Below are 24,199 nucleotides of genomic sequence, written 5' to 3'. Positions count from 1 at the left end.
GTTTATTAACATTGGAATATATGCAAGGGGATTTAGATTATACAGCTTCGCACTACGATTCAAATTTGCTTAATCGAATTCGTGTAGGTTTGACAGTTGAAAATATAGCCAGGCCATGAAACAGCTAGACTGGAATCAGAACCGGTCTAGAACATAGGTAGCCGGCTGCAATTAAAGAAGCGAGCTTTCCGAGTTATCTATAACATTCGCTGTATAATTATTTGTATATAATCGAACAGCATATTTATTTTGAATTAAAAAAAAAAAAAAAACAATCAATAGATCCAATCACACTAATTTACCACCTCTCATTAGTGATATGGTAATCGACGTAAATTATCATTTGTAGATAATACTATAGCTATTACATCAATATAAAACTTACTGAATATTTTATTGAAATTGTTTAATTAGAAAGAAATAAGTTGCTTAGCTGTTTACGAAGTTGTAATTAAAGCTGTTGTTTCGTATGGTTTGACGTATCTTTCATTCAGTTATTCGGTCACGTGAATTGTTTTGGCAAGTTTAATGTTGTGTTGTAATGTTGGCAAGTCGTGCGTCATTTCCTCTTGCTGACCGTGAACCGACGTTACGTCACGCGAGATTAGGATGCGCCTACGCTACCGAACTAAATGACGCCGCCTTTGTCCCCCATATATTAACAAAATGACCATTCCCGTTACATTTAACCAATGCGTTCATTTGCTCAAATGATGTTTCTTTCGTAGTTTTCGTCATTTCCATTATCAATATACGGCTCGTAATACTTTTTGGAATTAGGCGGATGACATCATTCTAATTAGTCTCATTGTTTATCAGAGGTAATTTCCAGTGACACGGATACTGTAAATACCCTAATCATTTAGTACACTGTTCAACGGGAAAAACTTTTCCGAGACAATTTAGTTAGATTTTCAAATAAATATATATCACAAATGCTACGCATGCGATAGCGCTGATAACGATTGATCTAGATTATTTAGGTATATATTTAAGCATCCTGTTGTTAAAATATTATTTATCATGAAATAGATTTTAATTTCTAACAAAGAAATTTAAAGCCACGTAACGTTTTGAAACTACAACATTGTTATGTAAGATATTTAGTAAAACGGACGCAATGTCATATGATTTACTTAGTACGTTTTGTTTCTAAATCATAAAGAGAAACTGTAAACTTGTTTTGGTGATACGAATTGATGGACTGGATTCAATATCAAGGTTAGAAGTAAAAAGTCAATTGTGTACTAATACAGGAAGTTCTTTATAGGGCAGACGCCGTGACTCGATTAGCAATAAATGTGCATTATGGTTCATTGTTAAGACGCAGACGTGAGCTATTACACGTAATGTCTAACTCATTACTAATCGAAGACAGGCGCCAACAAACAATGCAATTGAAGATAAAATTCAATACTTCAGTACACAAAACTATATTGTCACTTAATATTACTAAGAATCCACTAAAGCGGTCAAAGATAAATTCGCCAAACTCGTTTGAGGAAAACGATCGTCTATTGATTGTAAAAAAACTTATCGATAATTTATTTACTAAATTTGAATCTTAAAAACGAGTAGCGATATTATATGAAATGCAATACATAAAAAGTGAAGTTCATGCAGCAGACGCAGACGTCAAGTATTTTTAGTGACGACGCATCGGGTTTGAAGGGTTAATCGCAATTCTGGCCATTCGCAGACCGGTTGTATTTTGTTTTTTTTCGACGCCAGACTCGAGGTAAACGCTCTACACACAGGGAAATTGGCTGCCTTCTATTTCATTTAGTCCTGTTATGGGTTCGGATTTGATGTTCTCTTTTATTTAAAATTTCTCATATAGGTACACACTATTTGCTTAGTTTAAATATCTTGAATTCTATTTGGAAACGTGTAGGGCTGTTATTACTCATTAATTACCTCCTAAACAAAAGAAGGCGTGATAATTACGAAATATTTAAAGGACTTTGTTTCATATGAGATTATATTTGGCTACCGCCTACGTAGAAAATATTTTCCGAGCCAAATGTATCGCGTAGGCGGAAAAGTCTGATATTATTTACTCGAATGAAAATAAGGACGACCGAAATTGCTTACGCCTCTGTCTGTGGCTGATCCCAAAAGAATTCTTATTTTATTCGTCTGCTTAACGTTAAATGTTTTCTTACGAGTATATCTTCCTGACACCCACTGTTTTTATCTCGAAATTCATTTGAATAAAGTTTAATTAAAATCGGCATTACATCGCGAGCTCATCTCACCGAGGATGGATAACATGTGTTGTTGAACTCGAAGATAAATCGGTTACTTTAGTACCGAGGAGCTTAAAGGTTTACGGCATTCAGTAGCAGGGACGGCCCCTACTAATAAAAATATACGAACGTTCTCATTTCCAATACTTTCTAATTATTTCATTTAAATTTAGTGTACCTTGTGCTATACTTCGTTACTATTAACGAAATTAAATGAAGCTGAATATTTCTATTGCAGTTTTTGTGCGCAAAATAAACGGCGCAGAGCAAGTTAGGTTTTTTTTGCTCGTTGTTTACACACGACTCTTGTTTTTATTTAAGAAATGTGAGATGTTTTTGCTCTAAAAGCCGGCAATTAGGGCACTTTTAAATTACTAGAACTAATACTTAGCACGTAGGGACATTCCATTTTGTGTTATTATTGTCAAATTCCATTGTAATTTTATAATTAAAACTAAACACAGTTATCATACGTCACTAGTACTATTCTTAGCGTCTGACATTATGTGCCTACGTGATCCATGTCACTATTTGTGGCTCAGGTATTTTAGAGGGTGAAAAGATATTTTAAAACAATATCAAGGGGAACTACAAATAGCTGAGGGTGGTGACCTGTTAGAGGCATCTATGATTCATCTCGAACCCTCCGTTATCGCCCTTCGGTTTTTATACCATCCCTCCTGATGACGTCACCGAATGTAGTGACGCATTCGTTCCCTCGAACGACATTCATCACGATCCTGTCATACCTTGATTCATTGTTACATTGTTTCTTTGAAAGCACGAGTTTTATTTTTACCGGAGACCGCAGGGTTAAATGATATTTTGAAGTTTCTTTTGTATTGTGCAAAGAAAGTTATGCGTAACTCGGAGGCGGAATCTTGGGTAATTTTGCTGAAATTACTTGGCAAGTTGCTTACGAGTTTGTTGTTGACGAGTTTATTTTTGGACATTAGAAATGTCTTGAATTATTTTTGTTCATTGTAATATGAATCGAAATAAAATTTGTCTTATATAACTTAAGACTTGTGAAATCGAATAACACGAACAAAAATAATTATTTAACTTTGTTCTGTAATATTCCTTATCAATAACTTCAAAGATTTATGTTTTTTGTTACGCTAGATGAGTTTCAGCGGTCAGCGACCTTAGCGACGCGGATATGCAGCGGGTGTGAGCTTGCGTTAGAGTGGAACAAAAATATAGGAAAAATAAATCAGACGGCGTAAAGCTAGAGCCTCGTTGCTGGGGAGCGAAGAGTTCGTATACCAATTCGTATGGAACGAGATGGAACGGTGTTAAATAAAAATTATCGTAAAGAAATGGCAGACGCGTGTCTTGGCAGAGCGAGTCGTCCACTTTAGGCGTTCCTTGGTTATCGATGAGCGCTCGAGTGCGACGGTGTTCCGAGGGCGTAGTAAAAACCAGACTCGTCCCCAAGTAATTGTTGGCACGTGCATATTTTTTGTTTGGGTTAATGTGAATGCACCCATCCTTTAAAGGTTTAGGGTCGATCACGTGCGGCAAAGTTTTTGCAAACTTATTTTATGGGGGTTGAACTATTGCTCTCTGTTGCTGAGGCTAAGCTAACAAACACTGTTCAGCGTTCAGTGTGCATAACACATAAATATGAGTCACCAGCCTGATAAATTGATCTGTTTTTACATTTTGTACTATAGAATTATTAAAGGAACATTTAATAATTACATTATATGTAGTGTAGGGTTGCATATAAATTTGATAAAAATTTAGTTGATCTGAATACCAGTGGTACAGACAAGGCAAACGGAGCGTGTCACAATGTATGGGCGGCGTATCGGCGGATAAGTGTGAAGTTACGCAAATCCGCAGATATGTAGCCGTGCGCAGGCGCGCCGCACAACGCTTGCACAAGGTTTCGCAGACCTTTGTTTTACGCAACCAGATCGATTCAATAGTTAGCCGTTTTGTTATTTGAACAAAATACGTAATCAGGAAAGAATAATAATAATGTTTTCGTTTAGGATTTACAATAATGTGTCTTCGAAAAAAATAATCGCAACGACCGGAACCTCCCGTGCACAATACCCTGCATTTCCGTCTCCGTCCAGCAGGTGGTTGAAATCTTAACATTTTAAATATAAGTAAAAAGTGTTCTATTGTACACGAGATACAATGATGTCCGGCAATTTATTTCTCAGAATGACGCTCGCATTGTGTTTTGAGTAGTAAGTAGAGGTGATGGTTGCTCGAGATCAATGCACTATGTCCACGTCCGGTAGCCGCGTCCGGTGTTTTCGTATCACCAAAAAAGGTGCGAACATGCGTTATTTATAGTAATGACGAACACTCCGTCGTCCTCGCCCGACTCATTTATTTACGGAATGAGGAGAGGTGTAGGTGTTCGTAATAAAAAAAGCATAAAGCTGATTCAATCGTGAAGATGCGTCGAGTTGACCGTTCCTCTACGGACGCGTGACGTATGAGCATGCATTTTATTGTTTTCCAAATGAGTTCAATCGTTTGTTCCGCACGAGCAAAGAGGCGGCGCAGCGTCGACGCCAGCGACATTGGCACAGTTGTTCACGACCTCTGCAGCCGCAAGTCGACCGAGGCCGCAAACAAACGCCCCAAAACGAATAACATAAACGTCTGAATTCCGGCACGCCTGAATCATGTCGTACAAAAGTAAACTAGAAGCGTAATCGCATCAATAAACTACAACTCGAATCGCATGGACGTTGGCGCCGCGCCGGGTGCCAATAGAAATTACGCTGTTCAATAATTCGTCCCGAAACGTTACCAAGGGTCGATTATGCAATTTAAACAATACCTTCTGCGTCTCGATGGAGTTATACAACTGTTGAAACCGAAAGACGTACGGATACGGGCGTTTTGCCGCGCGCCCGGTATTATGCAAATACATCGCTGTAACATAGCGGTGTCTTACACCACGATACTTTGGCAACGCGGTTTCAAAATGTTTTCAAAACAGTCAATGTGGGTGCAGGCGGGCAGGTAAGCGTTGCCAGATATCGGTTTCGGCCTCGGGCATAGTTTTAAATTCGATTTTGATGCTGTTATTTCTATTAAACGGGCACCGGGTGTTTCTTGTTTAATTAAATAAATAGATTGGAAAGTAGGTTTTGATTTTGATGGAAATATAGTACAGGCGGTGGCCGGGCCGGTATGCGACGCATCGGCGTCTGCCGGGTCTATCGCGAACCAATTTGGCACATCCGCTAGAGAGTGCCAGCGCAGCCACCGCCATAAATATCTCGTCCCGTTAGCGCCGCAGACACGCCAATATAATTTCGCGACATGAAAACAGACACACTCAGATAATTATTTATAGACGGCGTGTTACGAAGGGGAATATCGTTTTTATGTGATAAATTCCTGCTACGCGGCGTTATAAAGTATGTATCGAGTTGCGTAATCAAAAGCCCTATATCGTGAACTCGTCATTGTTTGCGATGTATGCGATCATCCGATCCGGCTCCTAAACACCGCGTTACGCAAAAAATCTCGAGTTTTGTTTTGTTACCTGGAACGTTTCGCTGTGGTATTATTATTTTGGCGTGGAGTAGGCGGGATGGGCTCGAACAATACGCCGAGGACAATATTTTATACCTGAGATTGTTTACAAAGGTTTCGTTCTGTTTACCAGCGACTGAGAGTCGCGGGCTCCATCTTGTCTGGTATTTTATAACATTTATGTAATATACTTTCAGAAAAAATAAATACTAGAAAAACAAAGTTATCACCGCACCGTTTATGTAAATACTATATATTTCATTTGTTATTTCATATCTGTAAATACATTTTATTTCAATAATAAAATTCTCTGTTTCCTCTAATTTGTTGATTTTTTATTTAAGTCTACATACTTTGTATAATATAAAAAAACACGAGGTACCCTAAAATGGTTTTAATACGTTTTAAAAAATGCAACATAATACTGTGTTCCTAAATATGATTATCTGGAAGGTTTGAATCGAACTACCTGCGTTGTCACTTCAAATCGATCTGATGAACATACTCGGCCGGATGCTATTGATTGATACTTCCTTTAAGATTATTCAGTGTCTTTAGTTGCATTGGAATTGTTTGTACTATTTCTTGAATGATAAGTATAACAAAGTATACGTTTTCAAAGCGACGTGAATTCGATTCAATAGAGATAGATAGATGTAATCATTTATATAAAGAATCATATTATTCATCATCGTGTTATTATCTCATTAAATATTCTTGTTCGAAGCTCTATAGAAGTGCTCGTAGCGCGAGAGAAAAATAATTTAAACCACTCTCAAAGGATGAGAAAAACTACTAAGTTGGATCGTAAAAATCTACTTGAAAACATCAAAGAAACGCGGAATCAATATTAATGTTCTTATTTACCTTTGAGACGGTGCGAAATTGCGGGATATCACGGCGTGGAGTCCGCCGGATGACTCGAATTTATAATCAGGGGTGCTTTTATATGCGAGACGTGAGAACGGAGGTCGAAGGGCGGGTCACTTGCTCGTATTGCACCTTCCAAATCAGACATGTGACCATTCTCACGATTGTAAAGAATGCTTAATACATAATCTTGACCAGCGCGGCATGTGCACAATCATTAGAATTTATTAGGGGTACGCAAGGTCAGCTGCGAGTATGCAAATGCTATTTGACCGGCTGTTTAATCGGATGACCGAAAAAATCTCTGGGAAAGTTAGACACACGCCCATTAACGGGAGATGACTTTGGGTCAAGATCCTGTCATACAGCTGGCTACCTGACATGGAGCGGTCCGTTAATATCTTAAAAACAAAAAACTTACATTTCCTTTCTGAAATGACACATGGCGATACTGGACTCGCATCCGCAGTGTCGTTCGTCCACATTGTTAACGGTTCACTATAAGCTATGTTCTTAGAAAACACATCGCAATGTTACATTAATGAACGCATACTGTAACCCGCATATTTTAATAAAAGATACCATAAAGAAACTGCCTATTTATCTTTTTCTCATTTTAGGATTCAGACTTTTCGTGTAATAACCAAATGCAAAACATTCCCGCTTTGAGTAGTAACTTTGAAAAGGCTTCTCAAGTCACGGTGTACTTGGCTCTGCGGCTCTGCTATTACGTAAAAGGTGAAGCAAAAGTTTTTACATTTGAGCCACGGTACCGCTTCGCATCGTGAAACGACGCTTTTGACAACGTTCACTTTGATGATATCGCTGAAGGGTATTAAATTCTACCTTTTTTAATGTCTGTCCACTCAAAAGCGGACTAAGTTAATACTGTTGCGTAAATATAGACACGGGCGGGATTACGTTACGTTAGGCAGTAGTGGCTTTTATTCCACGCCGTTTCTGATTATAATTTACGCCAAGGACAAATTCAAACTCGTTTGACGAATGTCATTCGGGACAAAATAAAATAGCTGCAGGTCAAAGAAACCATTCTCGTTCAGACTCGGTTGTGTGGAGGCGTAATGAAAATTGTTTCGGTCGGGATATCAAGGAGAGCTCAATGTACACAAGGTGGGTTGTTGGCCCTGTCGTGGGAGTGAACTCTGAGTGAGAGTGAATTAGGGTGAACAAATAAATCTCGTCGAAACTCTATCACAATATTCATTACAAATTAAGATTGGATTTGTTATCGAATAAAAGATCTTCCAAGAACTACAATATAAGGGTTGGTATGCGGGACAGGTGAATGATGGTGCCTTCTTATAAGTCTAAAGGAATGCAATCGTGGAGGGGTGCATAAAATAAATTTTTGTAATATTTTATTAGGGAGTTTGTTTGGATCAGGTGATTGAATAAGGGTGGCAGGTACACGTCTGACTAAATCATGGGGGTCGTTTGGTGCGTGAGGTGCGCGGGCGCAGCGCCGCTCACCCTTGACCCGATTGTATTGTACGCAGCAATGACACCGTTCGCCTTGAGTCGCTAGCATTGCCGGAGATATTCGCAACAATGGAGGCCAGATAACGTTTCAAAAGTCGAAAATCCGCCGGTTCCTACCGGTTGCTTGTAATTAATAAAGCCGTTGAGTAATTATTTGTAATATTTTCGCCTTTACTGCAATTCTTGTTCAATATGCTGTATATATATTTATTGAACCGTCTTGTTTTTTTAAAGCATAGCAAGGGATATGTGGTATGTAGTTTATCAAAACGATGTCTAAATTGTCGTAATATATTACTTGATAACGGTTTATCGTTTTCTTTCACGACGCTATCGAATACAAAGGAAATGACGAACTTCTCTATACATGCATCGTTTCCGTTTCCGACGTTTTTTTTTTGACTTTGGAACACTTTTTCTCACGGGCATCTTCATAGTGGGCGGAGTGTAAAAAAAAATGCAATTGATTGATACGTATTTGTTACGTGTTTTTGTAGCATCAGCTGCATTCGTATAAAGTAACCGAATTCTGGTAACATTGTCGATACAAATTACACAAGGTAAGCGCTTTTCGATTGCGAGCTAGAGATATCGTCAGTAGGGGACCATTGCGTCAGTTATTTGAAACTGGCAAAATTTAGCACACGGCAATCCAAACGGCTGACTGTGTTGTACTGCGATAATGTCGTATTTCAACCGATTGCAATTTATACTAGACAAGATTTCTCTACATTAAATCAAGTCCTTGCGAAAACATAACATTAAGTTAGGAAACCATCAGTGTTCTATTCAAAGAGCGTAATATTGTATGTTTGTTTAAATACCATAAGATCATTGCATGGGACGTTTGTTTATCACTAAATCAATAGGATTGTAGTTGTTAATATTATCTTGCTTGGTCATAAAAAATAACTAACCTTTGGGGATCAGCGAAGACGAATTTCCTTAACTTGAGGTCTCGTAAGACGATTCCTTGTTCGTGACACGCCGCGACAGTTTCCGCCATTTGCCTGAACAGCCTCCGAGCCTCGTGTTCCCTTAGCCTTTTCCTCGCCCGCACATACGAATGGAGGTCGGAGTGCGATCTTGGAAATATAAGATACACCCTCTTATCCCCGACCAGGACTTCATGAATAGGGTTTACATGTGGGTGACCGTCGAGGCGGTAGTGCGCTTGGAGGAGGCTACTGCAATCTCTTGATACCACCTAGAATAAAACATTTTATAAATACACATTTTATCACTATCCATGCAAGCAATATTATAACACTTCCTTGATGAACGATGCTGAAGGGCAATATTCTCTGTGAACTTGTAAAACTTGATTCAAATCCAGATAGATATTACCCTCGCTCGACCAGTTTCCTTGGTATATCTAAGCCGTTTCTATTCCCATTCATTACACTATCAACAAGTACGATAGGGTTAGCGATTAGCTATGCGTTCCCCTTCTAAAAGATTACTATGTAGCAGCGATTCAAAGATCTCCTTTATAAATGACTAGTTCTGAAGTGAATAAGGATACCTACAGGTCTATATAAATAGATTGACCCTTTGCGAATAAATAGCGAACGTGATCACAAACAGAATGCTCGGTTGACGACAGATGTTTCTATAGAACTCCGCTGTTATTTCGAATACGTTGAATCCATTGTAAATAGAGGATATATCTTAATTATTATCGTTGTTATATACATTATAGTTCTAAATAAATGTCTGGAGTGTTTATTTTCGGCCTTAAACGAAATGTCAACGACATTGTGAACGCAAATACCAAATCAGATTTCCCGACTCACAATTGATGAATCACGTCGCGTGCGTAAGACCATTTCTTTTTACTCATATCGTATTAATAGAAATATGTATTTTAATTCGGTTCAGACGTATCGGCGCTTTATATTTAAGCGCTAAACTTGGGCGTTGTACGAAAATAATATGTTACACATTCGTCAAATGTTTGCTAAAAAATAGTTGATAAGAATTCGCAATAGTTAAAGCGATTGATAATATTTGGCCCCAAATGCGTTTACGGCAGCTAACCTACTTAGCGCTATCAATATTTATTTAATCGCAAGGTGTTGCAAAATATTTACCTATACCTATCTACATAATATGACTTCGGCACGTAGAGTTATTGACCAGCCATTAAAATAGGTCGATACAGTCTTTTTTTTAAATGTGTTAGTTTTTTAAATCTGTCCATAATATAAAAAATCTTAATTTCAAAATTGTATTAACATACCAACATAGCTTACATTATATGTATTTATCAATTATATACATTATAACTTTATAGTCATTATGTTAGTAAAATAAATTTGACGTCATTGAATGTGTCGCTAATGTAATACCGTTTATGTTTCCTCAATCTTTATTAGCATTGTAGTTAAACCAGCAATGAACTTGTAACACTATTCTATTACGTGTTAACGGAATAACTAGTGGGGGGAGCCGTAAGAGGGGGCCCCGCTAGCCTCGCTGTGACATTCGGTGATCGGTGCGTTATCAACTCGTCTATTTCACAATGTCAATGAGAAGGTCAAGCTTATTTTCGACGCGGCATCCACGGTTGATGTATACCGCTTCGTAAATTAATAAATACAAACGTTTCATTTCGCCGAATTTCAACTATCTACGTATGTTTGGGCCAGTGGCATGTCCTGAGTTACAATTTTAATACCAATCATCGTAATATAGTACAAATGTGGCAGTTGTGTGCAAGAGGCGATGTTGTAAATATACTCTGCGTTTAGCAACGATCACGTTGCCACACTTAACCTTGCCAAGTTCTCACGAGGGAAGTGCCTATTCTGTGCCTTGACAATACCTGTATAGGCCTTTGTTAGCACTGGAATTACTATGTATCCTGAGTTACCTAAATCATTGCCTACGTATATGCGAGGATGTTCGATATAACAAGTTTTTGAACTGGTTTCTATATAGAGCGTGGCGCTTGGACGATTCAAACTAACGCGGAAAAGGCTAAGCGTACCAAAAATAAAAATATAACTTATTCCACATTACGTATTACATTACGCGATGTCAAAGTACTAAGCTCATGATTGATCTGTCTGTAATCGCACCAATCTCGCGATTATAACATTTTGTTCGCTATGAAATTAACGTTATTGTTTGCGATATTGCGAAAGTCGACACATGACATTGTAAAAACGGCGATGCTATGGCCTACAAGTGCGATCGAGCAACGCGGGACCGTGACATATAAAGTTTGACATCGACGTTAATAACAAGAAAAAAAATATACATTTACAACAGATAAGCTCGTATATCTGTGTGAAAATCAATTCTTATGGCTAAGTATTTAATTCTAGCGATTAAATTAACTGAGTTTAAGTAACAATTGACTAATTGTTATGAAAGGGAAACACCATGTGGGCATACTATTGAGAACTGGGTTTATCTCAATGGGGTGTCTATCCCGTGGGATACTAGGAACCCTTTTCGATTGACTACTGGATTTACTTCTATGAAAATAAAATTTATTTGATGAATAATTCGACATTTAATGGTACGCTTATTAGTGATTAAGATATTTACAGAGTTCGTCGAGCAATGACTTAACTTAAGCGCATGTCAAATTCATTTGTAATAAAACAACATTAAGACTTTACGTAATAATTTACGAGCAAGTCACAAATTAGCTAATTACCGAGTGGACTGGAGAGGTCGAGTAAAACAAGAGATTACACAGTGTATCAATCAAACAAAACTGCGCAACTTCTTTTGAAACCGGGCACAATTTCGACATGAGACGCGTTACGTATCCCGGTCGTGTCGTCTCGAATGCCATGATAAATCGTTATGCCTAAATGTCTTCACGAGAAACAAAGACAATGCGGACTTTTTGACGACCGTTTAAATTTGGAATAATGAATTCGGTTTTATATTTAACAAATAAATAATTTCCTCAAAAAAAAAAAAAAAAAATTATAAGTATGCAAGTTGCTTTTCGTAATGTATTTTATATATAGTACTAGTATAGCGGATATAAACCAGAATTATTCTCTTGATATAGGTTCTACAAACCCTAAGTTAGCTTGAATGTGCTACAAATTTTGTATTGTGCAGGACTGAGACGCGGTCCAACAGGTTTTCGATTATAGTTTCAGTTATCGATATAGAATGGTCACTTACTTTGCAAACATATTCCTCTTGCGTGCGCACGTCCACACACCGACAAAGCGATGAGCCTTCGACTTGTTCCAGTAAGAGATACTTTTCAGCCACTAGGGCTGCTTGGAACTGGTGTTGGGGGGGCGCAGGGCTGGGCGGCGCTGGGCTCGAAGGCGATGGAGCTGCTGATAAGCGGTCCGCAAGGGAAGGTGATTGCGCCCGCTCATCGGCTTTGCTGTGCTCTCCAGTAGCCGGCACGGGAACCGTCACTGCAGGCTTGCTCAGGCGCAACGGAAACAACAAGGAGGGGGATCCGGGATCCATCACTACACTATAACACTGTCACTGTCACAAATACACACTAATGTTCACAGAACACAAACACTTATAAACGAAGAAGGAACTATGATGAGATGATCATGATCTGCAAAAGAAATGCAATCCGATTAGACATTTCGCAGCACACAAGCAAAGTTTGCAAATTTATTGCATACGACATGGACTCTTACAAAATTTTAAACGAAACTATGAGACAATCGAGGATTTAGCAACGCGGTTTAGTAAGGGGAAATTGTTAAGTACCTACGAATATGGTACAAACCTTGAAATGATTCGCCCTGAGAGGATATCGTACCAAAATTTGTCTGTCCGTGGCGGCGAATCTCGCTTTATTAACACGGAATTACTAGAATTAAATTCGTGCAATTCGAACGCGTATAGACAGGCTAATATTTTGGGCCGGTGTCCGCTCGGGTTGAATTGAGACTAAACGAACACACGACCACCTCCCACTAACGCCATTGCGAGACTAACTTCGAGTTTTGTGACGAGGCTGACGCGGCGCTCGGACGGAGCCTCGGGCCGGCAACCGATCCAACGTCCAATGTCGACACACCGTCAGCTTGCGTAGTACGCGAGCATACGCCATGCGGTTCGTAGACGCAAAATGTACTGTATTGTTGTCTCTTTTTAATATAGAAGTTGAGAGCCTCGTAGAACGAGATAGCATGATACCATTCATTTACGTTTGGCAATGCAATGATGTCAAATGTGTATACAGTTTCAATATTTTTCACAACAATAAATTAAACAACAGAAATAAGTACAGTATTTACAAAAATGTAACTATTGCGAAAAAAAAAAATATTTCAAGACTGAAATTTTAATGTGGTGGTTTTACTCGTGTACATTAATTTAATTAGCCCACATTTAGAATCTGATCCTATACGTCATTTTTTTTTTAAATTTGTAATATTGCATCAATTGCATCATTAAGTTGCAAAAATAACAATTAGTACAAAGCCGTTTAGTAATGTAATTGAAAAAAAAATATACGTAATAGTTTTTATTTATAAAAAAATGATTTACTTATTTGATTTAATCGGCTCAGTTTTACTCAATAAAAATAAATTTGACCTACATAACACTATAAGAATATAAATATAAGCCAGTCAGTAGAAGCTATAAAACAGGTATATTCGAAAGATAAGAACTGAAAACCATTAATTATTACGAATAATGTAATTTTTAATTTTATTACGTTATTTTAATTATATTTATGTGATTATGTAATAATAAATATTACTTACATTATAATTCATCTTTTAATTATATTACTTCAAATATAGTTTCCAATGACTATCAGAGACATAGGAACCTACTTAATTAATTAATATTCAATAATAGGATTTTTTTTGTATTACATAACTATTAAAAATGTGTTATTGCTGATTATCTCCGTTATCACTTACATTACGATACGCAGGGGGCAAAAAGTGATAACTTAAAATTCGTGGTATTTTTCAATATAAGTAAAATACCTCGATACACACCCTTCAGGTACATTTGAGTCTCTAGTATTTATAATATGTGTAAGAATAAAGGGTAATGTTAAAGAAGGCTGGTTCTACTATTTTAATAGTAAGTTATAGCAGAGGTGACTCAGTAATAAGAACTCATTAATCTTATGAAATATGTAGTTGAGACTTCAAGCCCAGGCCCCACTGAATTCTTTGTTACTTTAAATATCAGATGATAAATGATAAAACCGTTATAGGTTTATAGGTCATAAATTTGTATAATTTCCAGGTATGCCAATTTGATAACAACTCAGCGAGTTGTGTGACAAAATCTAGTTCTCAATAATAAAACCTAAAAACGTATTTCGAAATACATAATATTGTGATTGTCAGCTAAATACTGTACTGTAAAAGTAGTCGTAACAACTGCGACCTTTATTAAATGTAATTGTAAGGCAATCGTATCTTATTCTTATGAAACTATTTCGACTATTGCTTCAATATTAAATTTGATATGATGAGATCGAATTATTAAAGCCCAATGATCCGTCATGTTTTCCACAGATAAAATAAAACATTACACATGTATTTTGACGTATTGTGCGGGATGGTGAAACCTTAAAACCAGGAGAAAAAGTCTATGCACAGTTTTTTTGTAGTATGTTTCACTTTCATCCCTGATACGTACAGCTATACCCTATTCCAAGCACAATCATTAAACCTGTGGTATACACTACGGATTTGTGAAAAATGGCGTATTTAATCGACGAAACTGTTATCGATATTTTGGAAGTAAAATTGAAGGGAAAATGAGTGGTTAACTGCAATAGTTCTGTATTATAAATAACTATATATTAATCCTACATAGGTATTTAATAGTGCACGGTATTGCTACTATTTATCTTTTTTCTTCTTTCATTGAATAGGCTATACATAATACTATAAAGACATTATTGATTACATTATCATAGAGTCTATTACAATCCATGTCAAAAATAATCTCGGCAATTATGAGTCAATAATTAATTGATCCTACAGCTATCTAAACCGGTTCAAAGATGTATAATTAAAATAACTCTTTATTTTGGTCGGTTTGTAATAACTCGATACTAGATTGCGTAAAGAAAACTCTACGAAAACCTTACCATTGTCTGATACAATATGTATGTAATTATAACATGTTTTTATTTATTCGTTTCACATAAAATCTGCATCATTGAACCACTAACAAGGTAAAACGAATTAACGCAAAGGGCACACCGATAATCCAACAAATAGTAAAATAAACAGGAAGTATACTTGTATGCATGTAAAGGGGTTGAAACTTGATTTGTAATTCACTTATTTGACTTGATTTTAGTACACGGTACTCCTGACCGGTATCCTGCCGAACTATCCTGTTTGAACTTGCTCTTAGCACGCCCGCATGTTATACCTTGTTACCTAAAGCAGAAGCCTGTAAACATTGTTCAGGACGAGTAAATACTGAGTTAAAGTGTTTACTTTAGTAATAAAATTATACTTCGAACGTGTTACTATCGACCTAAAATAGGAAACAGAGGTCGAGAAAAAATTTAATTCTACTGATATTAAATATACTACATAATTTGTTTATTTACGACATCACATTAGAAACTTCTAAAATTATCAGTGTTTCTTTACCATATTGTCCATGTTTTATATACAAAAACCTTCCTCTCGAATCACTCTGTTTATAATAAAAAAACGCATCAAAATGTTTTGCGTAATTCTAAAGATCTCTAAGAAATGTATCTCTATGTCTGTCCATGTAGGACAGACAGCGGTAAGCGACTTTGTTTTATAGTAGGTAAGTATGTAATGATGATTACACTTTACGAACTTTTTATTATCGACCCCAAAATAGGATACACAGGTCGAGAAAAATTGTGTTTACATCATTACCACATCTGCAGTGGTGTAGCTAGGTGAGGAAGGGCACCGGTGCATAGAAAAGAACCAGGCCCTCACTCCCTCTTTAAGTAATAATTACCCTTTAAAATTATACCAAATAAGAAAGCTGGATCACAGGGACGTATTTTTCTTGCTTCAGAAGCTTAAGGTTTAGTTTAGAGGGCCCCCTGGTCTTTATATTATTATAAATTTTCGATATTGAATATGGGATGGAAGAAAAGAAAGAAATTAATTCATATGTACTTTTTAAGGCTTTATTACCTTTTGTGGTCGACGTGTATTGTGAAACAAAATAAATGACTATCGGCGCCATGAATCAATAAAAAATACTTTTAGTGTAATATAGTAATGTGTCCTTCAGATTGTTAATGATCAATTAATATACATAATATTTTGAAACGCTTCCTTACATAATATACGTATATATTTTTTTTAATTATAAAACGACGTATGTATAATTGCGAATTGGCAATAAAATATAGTAGGAAGGTAACAAAAAATAAATAAAGTTCGTAATTCTTAAACCATTTTTTTGTCTGTTAACTCAAACGTTTTCCTAAGGAAAATATCGTACACATTAATATTTTTTTATTATTTAATAAAATATAAATATATAAGTAATGAATCAAATACAAGCCGATTTATTTATTTCGTAGAAATACCTACTTCCATTTATAGAGGCCTTTTAAATTGTTAATGACTAATTAATAAACGAAATATTTTGAAATAAATGGTTACTCACAAGCAAGGTACATGTCTATAAAAATAATATTATTAATCATTAGCCATACACATGGAATCCGTTAGTAACCAAAAATATATAAAACCTATTTTTCTAACCGCATACATAGAAGTATTTTAATTTAAGAAATGAATTGCTATTGATTAATTAATTATAACGGTATATAATTAATTATTAATGAGAAACCTGATTTTTCATTGTTTTTCACAGAAAATATTTACTAAAACTGTTGACTACTTATTATAAGTACTTAGAAATCATTAAAGAGAATATTTAATCTGTACTTCAGTTTCGAAACAGTAATTGTTTAATTCAAGTACCTTCCAACTTTGGTGTTATTAAATACCCGTTTATAATTTAATAAATCCAGCAAATCTGTCATTGAACTCTAGTTTATAAAAACATATTACGTTATATCAATACGTATAGATAATATTTATAAAATTGTCAAATATATTTTTAATCTGTGCAATGGTAAAAAAAATAATTAAAACAAAACTTACCCTCGCTAAGATCCCGATGTGAATGATAAATAAGCCAAACACAATTTCGTAAATTGAGTAATATTGCACAATAGTTTTCACTTATTGTGTAAAATGTGTTAAAGTGCTCTGTGTGAGTTAAGTGCAATATCTCAGAGTACCTGTGTAGGTATGTCTGGATGAAATTACACAAAGCGTCAAGCATCGTTCGACGTAAAATAAATATAGCTATTAAATTACTAAATAATAATAATGGTATTGAAATATATATGTAAATTATCTATTTTCTTTTCTAAATTTGAATACATATTTCCGAAAGTTAAAAAAGGTTTTATTTCAAAATGACTACATATAAAGATGCTCATCTCATTGCCTAAAGGCTTTTTATAACGAATTTTACATGGAATTACATGAAACACTGATTTAATAACATTCAATTAACATTTATTAAAAAAATAGATAGATATTCGAAATGTCAACTTGTATTAAATCTATTTTGTGCTGTTTACAATATTAGCATGTTATATTGTAATAAATAATTCTCGGCTTAGTAAGTCAATATAATAAATAATTTCAATTGTTATAACGTAATCTTCAGGAAGAAAAACCAATTATTAAAAATAATTTAAGTGAGAAGTCGTTATGGAGGCATCTACGTTTGAAGAGAAAAGAATAGTTAATAATATATATAGTGCCGATTACTTTGTAAACAAACTCTAATATTTATATTTCCTGTCTCAAGAGTACGAATATTGATACAGTCCATATCACCATAAAGAGAAAGAGAGGTACAGTGTTATAATGCCATCGCAGTTCTCAAAATAATGGTATTTTAGTTTTGACAGAACCTAAAATTTTTTTTTCTTTAAATGATATCATAGTTTTTGTAGATAAAACGTCGTTTATATCTTTTAATGGATTTACTTGATTTGCTCAGCATAGTTCTTGATATATGTAATTTTCTAAAAATGTTCCTACGAATTTGTGAGGAAAAAAAATTAGTACATTTTTTTTATTTATACATCGGCAAAGACAAAGGCAAATACCATTATGAACGCTTAGTTGTAAACAAAATAATAATTTGTATCTAAAGAAAACAAAATATAAAAAACAACTTATTGCATTAATATTTCACAAGAATATATTAAATTAAAAATAAAAACGTAATTTTGTTTAATGTATTCAAGTGAACGTCAGAGATCTTCGGCTTAAAAAAAAATACAAGATTATGATCATGTTTTAGAATAAAAAAACGTTTTTACATAGGTTAATAATTTATCAATAAAGTCAACGTTACACAAGACACATGCAAACTTGAGTTGGCAGTCTGTTAAATACAGTAACATATTTTTATATAAAACAATAAGTCGGACTTTCTACTTTTATAATGATAGTATTGATTAATAAATCTATAAAGGACATGCATGATTCATTACGGATGAGCATCGTTCGCTCTGAATCAGAAATGAGGTATATCAGACACCAATTAAATATAAAATAATTCTTAACAGCATAGACCTAAGCTGTATATTTGTTTGTATATTGTGATGTCCACTTAATGTCGGAAACAGGAAGTTTCGAATACGTATGTGTCAAGGCCTTAGTCCATACTCAGATATAAAAAAAAGTTTTAGTTTTGATTTTTTATCAATAAAATAAATTACAATTAAAATGTTTGCTGTTATTAAAATTTTTATTGTTAGTTAACCATGTAATAAGTACTGTGTAAACTTACGTGCATTAGGCAGAACTATGAACAACAATTTCAAGTTAAGAATTGTAGTAACACATATTAAAAAAAATAAAACTCATAATATTTACCGAACGAGCACAGATTATAGTTGAAAAAAGGTCGGTTAATTTAGAACCATTATGTTTATTTGAGTGTACTTTATGCCCTTGTAATAAGGACCACGCATAAATCACGGAGTCCCTTTTCGTGGATCACTTATCCTTCCTATTAAGTGACTCATAGGAGAGATGATACATCGCATCATTGTTTAAAGTTCTTTGAAGTCTGTTTGTCTGATGCATTCCCTAATAATGAATAATCCAATTGTAATGCTTTTTTCGTTGAGGAAACAACGCGTAAACAACACGGTGGAGTGACTTACAGTTCCATAGTATATATATTTTCATTTACTTATATCAAGACTCATTCAAAATAGAAACAATTTTATTTGTAATTAAATGTTTTTTCGATAGGCTATTTGACAATGAGAAAAATAAATTTTGAATTATTGTAATCAGTGTATATTAAGAGTTTAAAAATGGTTATTTACTAACGAAAGTTGAAAATAATACTTAATTTATTCAAAAATCCATAAATAAAATGCATTTTTTCAAAGGTTTGTCACGTGACACAAAACACTCCCGATTGGCCATTCTTATGATGAAGTCACTTTCTTGTAAACCTTGCTTTTCTACTATATGTACCACAGATTAAAATACAAGAAAGTGACGTCACTGACACCATTGCAGCGCCATATTGTCCAAGTAGCGTTTGTACGCGCTATTTAAATATGGAATTTTTAGTATGATATTTTTCGGCAAATATGTACAAGAAATAAAAAAAAAAAATTACGGGGTTCCTTAACTTCTACTAAATAATATAAAATGGATTTAAAAACCAGTCAAATAGCCTATTGCAGTGATTAATCGTCCTTGTAAATACCTAGGTAATGAACAGAGTCTCATTCGTATGGTGTTCACGCAAATCTTTCATCTTTAGAAATTAATATTTCGTATTACAACTTACAACTGTGAAATATGGGTTATTACTAAAAAGAATGTAATTGCTCAAAGTAAATTTGTGGTTTCTATAAATAAAGTACCTATAAACATATAATACACTTATTAGCTTAATCAAACCACAGATGTTAACGCAAACAAACAATTTTGACATTGAATGGCGCGATATCATTGGTCGATATCATAAAGGCGAGAGTTTGTATTGGTTGGTAATGTACGGATGTTAGTCTGTCACGCAACATCTACTGAATGGATTTTAGTGAGAATTTACAATAATATTGCGTATACATCAGAATAACCCATAGGCTATGATTTAAAAAGAGATAAAAGAACCTCTAAAAGGCCAGCAAAGTTACGGCAAAAACTAGTCTTGAATACTATCTGATATTCATTATTAAATGCCATTTGGAATGACGGCGACTACTAAGACAACGTGTAAGCAACAGAGGTCACTCACTCTATGATCTAACTAATGCACGCCAATAATAAATTTAATATGGAGGGGCGCGCCTTCATGTGTGGGCTTTGGTTAAGGGCTTCCGTGCAGCGATGCAAGATGATTTTGTTTACACATATTCCAATAAACAGACAGACAAAACTAAACAGCAATAGTTAGTTTTGTTGTAATAAAGTTTGAAGGGCTAATGAGTCAGTGTAACAGACACAACGGACATGTCATCTTAGTTTCCAAATTGGTTGCGCATTGGTCATATAAGGAATGGTAGTTAATATTTCTTACCAAGTCAAAATCGATGGGCGATGGTGATCACAGCAATCCGCCTACCTTTTTCATATAATATATACATGTATTAACTAAAGTACATATTTATAAGCTATCTCCAAGGCATTATTTGAGATTATTTGATACTGAAAATATATAATTATCTTATTAATTAGAACTAATTAACAGAGAAGATTGTCCATTTAGCAATCAATCAATAGCCCATGTTCGTCCACTGCTGGACTCTGCCTCTTCAACTGCACGCTACTGTGATCGTTCTTGGGCTACTTGCATCCAGCTCCTGCCAGCCGTCTTGCCTAAATGTCCGTTCAACTATGATAGTTAAGGAATAGATCGTAACACGTATTTGTATAAACACTTGTGTTCTTGTCTTTGCTATTAACAGTATTCGGACAATATGACACAATTATAAATACATTGATGACAACATACAATGTGAGTTCTTATGTTAAAACTGGCAAATAAACCAATCAAAACAATAGTATATTTTTAAACATTAAATTCCAAGATATTATAGAAAATTTATTATTTCCTCAACAGTAATAATTTATTTAGAAAAATTTAAATACCAGGTAGATGTATATACAAATATCAACTGGGAATTTACGCTTAGTAAAAAAAGTAAACCTATAAAGTAAACTTTGCCGTTGGGTCTGGCCCTTTCAAGAGATTTTTTGGAACTAGTTCAATATCGCTGTACCAATGTGACATACATAAACCTGGAAGAGATACACGCAGGTTATATACATGAAAATTTGATTCAACCTCTTTGGGGTTCCCAAAGAGGTTGAATCTATGGCAACAAGATTAATGAAAAAAAAAAAAAACAATTTAGCGTTAGACACGTAATTAAAATTATGAACTTGAAGAAATGTAAACAAGTTTAAACGACAATAAGTATAGCTTATTTTTAATTTACAACAGTATATTAGCTATTCATAATAATAAAAAAAAAAAAAACATTAAAATCTATCGCTAGAATGACACGAACTATCATTGGGTAACTATTGCATAGTATTGACAAGCTATAAAATTTCGTCCAGTCCGATGCATGGCACGAAATCATTGCATCCTATTTCCAGCAAGGTCACGTCTGCTTATATCAAACCTTAATTCGAAGAAAACATACCCGTATAAAGATTACAAACAATAATTAGCTTTTAGTTTTGTTTGGAGGACTATTATTTTTTATTTGCTGTCGTAACGTATCCGAGAACATATTTCAATTTTTTTGTCTCGACACAAAAATACATAATAATGTTTATGTAATTCATATAAACGCAATAAATAGGGATAGAATGACGTCCAGACTCCTACGATAAGTTCATCCCACTAGCTAAACGACGCTAGTTCTATTCTAAGCGATATTAGATATTAGAGCGTTTTCTATGGGGGTGAGATGAAACAATAAATTGTAAAGTTTCATTCCAAAATAGTCATTTTTTGTTTAATCAGAATAAGTATAATATTCAGTGACATAGTGGAGCTATATTGAAGAGCTGTACTAGATACACTATATTGGTCAATGTTGTATCTATATATCTAAAAATATATAGCCTTTTCAAATGGAGGAGTAAAAAAAGCCTTATACGGTTTTTAAGTATGGGTTAAAGGGCTATCTGTCGCTCACTGATGCTCATTGGCGCTGTCAGAAACAATAACTCCTCGCATAGCATGATCCACCAACCTTTGGAGGTAAGGTGTTGTGCCCCTTGTGCAGTTACTTTTTCTCACTTATTGTCAAATGAAATAATACTTAGCTCTTTGATGGCAGTATATTTGATGAGTGGCCGGTACCTACTCAGTACTCAGATAAGCTATCACAAATCAACTCCCCATACTGATGTATTGTCGGAAAAAACAATAAGTTTTGCTCATTAATAGTATATTTTAATAAACTATATCTAGTACGGAGTTTGATGTCTTTTGTACTTTGTAATTGCGAATGTTGTTACCATTTTTTTTTCGGCGGGTTTATTGAGCGTCATTAAATATTGTTTTATTTTGTTAATATTCATTAGTTGAAATCATGAATTTCAGCAGGATTTAAAAACATAGAACTATTTAATTGTAGCGGTTACTAAGTAAATGGACTTTTGAGTGATATGGCAAAAGTATTTCTAGTCCGTCTGCCCTTCTTCCCTCCAATGATTAGTAGAGCTGATACCAAATTATACAAACGATAACGATACTAATAATGGTATATACATCTATCTCTTAGGTATAACTCCCAATAACTATTTTTTCTTTTTACTTTATACGAAAAATAATGACTTATTTTCGAAGCGATTGAGCAATACAGTATTAGTCCTTATCCAGTAAAGTACACTAAAAACATTGTGCATTTCATATAGATCAACATTGCCCTTCACAGCATGTAATTTAAATGAATATTTTCGAAGATATTACAGACTTAAAATCAGTGGCGTAGCTTTTGTACGGCAGGTGGTGCAGTGCACCAAGGCCCCGGAGTTCAGGGAGCCCTCTAAAGTAAACCTTAAGCTTCTGAAGCTAAAAAACACGACCCTGAGCACAAGATCTCTTATTTGGTATCTATAATTTTAAAGGGTAATTATTAGTTAAAGTGGGATGGGATAGAGGGGTTGAGGGCCCGATTCTTTTTCTATGCACCGGGGCCCCTCCTCACTTAGCTAGCGGTTTTCATTGTTGAATCACAAAAACTATGAACTATGTATATGACATTTTATAGTATATTTATTATCAGTATTGCACTAGTGCGACCGGGGCCTGTCGCTAGTATTACTATAAACGTGAAAACTACTCAACGTATCAGCTTCAGCCTATAAGAAATAGTTAATTTGATTGGATTTCGATTATCCTTCCTCATTTTTTACCTAATCTCCAACGAAGCGAGCGGGTTACAGGTTGTATTTAAATAAATACATTTGCTAATAAAATGTAATGTAGAAATTACAACTAAGTCTGATTCGTGACCTTGTCCGTTAGTTTGCATTTCAATTTGGCCTATTACGAATTTCACTGTTATGAAATATTGCATTATTGAAATGTCAATTGCTTAATGATAAGGTTATTTAGTATTATTAATTAGTCGCTTCTGCGTTCATTTATTTAATTACCTCCTTAGTATCTCTGTACTGGTAGAAAATTTCTTTATATTGTTCAATTTTTATATTTCTGACTATTATCTGATATGATCGTTTTTTTTTTTAAATCTGTGTCGCACTTTTTGGTGAAAGTAACAGGGAAAGATTTCTTTCTTTAATTCAATGGAGTTGCAAAATTATACTTTCACATAAAAAAATACATTGCGCTCCAAAGACGTAACATTAATTGCTTTTAAACAAGTATTTCATTGCGGATGTGGGAATATAAACTTTACTGAATCATGAATATTAATTCTCAAAAGTTATAATCAACTGAATAATTCTTCCGTGTAATAAAATCATCGTAGAGTTATGCGAAAATACTTACCTACTTATTTGACCGTCTGGTTTATTAAG

General features: G+C 34.7%; 1 protein-coding gene across 1 annotated transcript in view; it reads right to left on the bottom strand.

The window, feature by feature from the left end:
- The window catches only part of LOC124530789 (tribbles homolog 2-like), a 32,143-nt gene extending 19,010 nt beyond the window's left edge, over positions 1-13,133 (bottom strand). The window contains exons 1-3 of the mRNA XM_047105078.1: positions 12,871-13,133; positions 12,291-12,693; positions 9,053-9,342 (exon numbers count right to left, since the gene is read on the bottom strand). Of these exons, the coding sequence (XP_046961034.1) occupies positions 9,053-9,342; positions 12,291-12,593 (593 nt within the window). The 5' untranslated portion in view covers positions 12,594-12,693; positions 12,871-13,133. The remainder of the gene's footprint in view (positions 1-9,052; positions 9,343-12,290; positions 12,694-12,870) is intronic.
- Positions 13,134-24,199: the final 11,066 nt, after the last annotated feature.

The sequence above is a fragment of the Vanessa cardui genome, chromosome 7 (assembly GCF_905220365.1).
Source record: "Vanessa cardui chromosome 7, ilVanCard2.1, whole genome shotgun sequence".
Taxonomy (NCBI): domain Eukaryota; kingdom Metazoa; phylum Arthropoda; class Insecta; order Lepidoptera; family Nymphalidae; genus Vanessa; species Vanessa cardui.
Note: the sequence above shows the minus strand (reverse complement) of the source record. Positions and strands in the feature narration are given on the sequence as shown.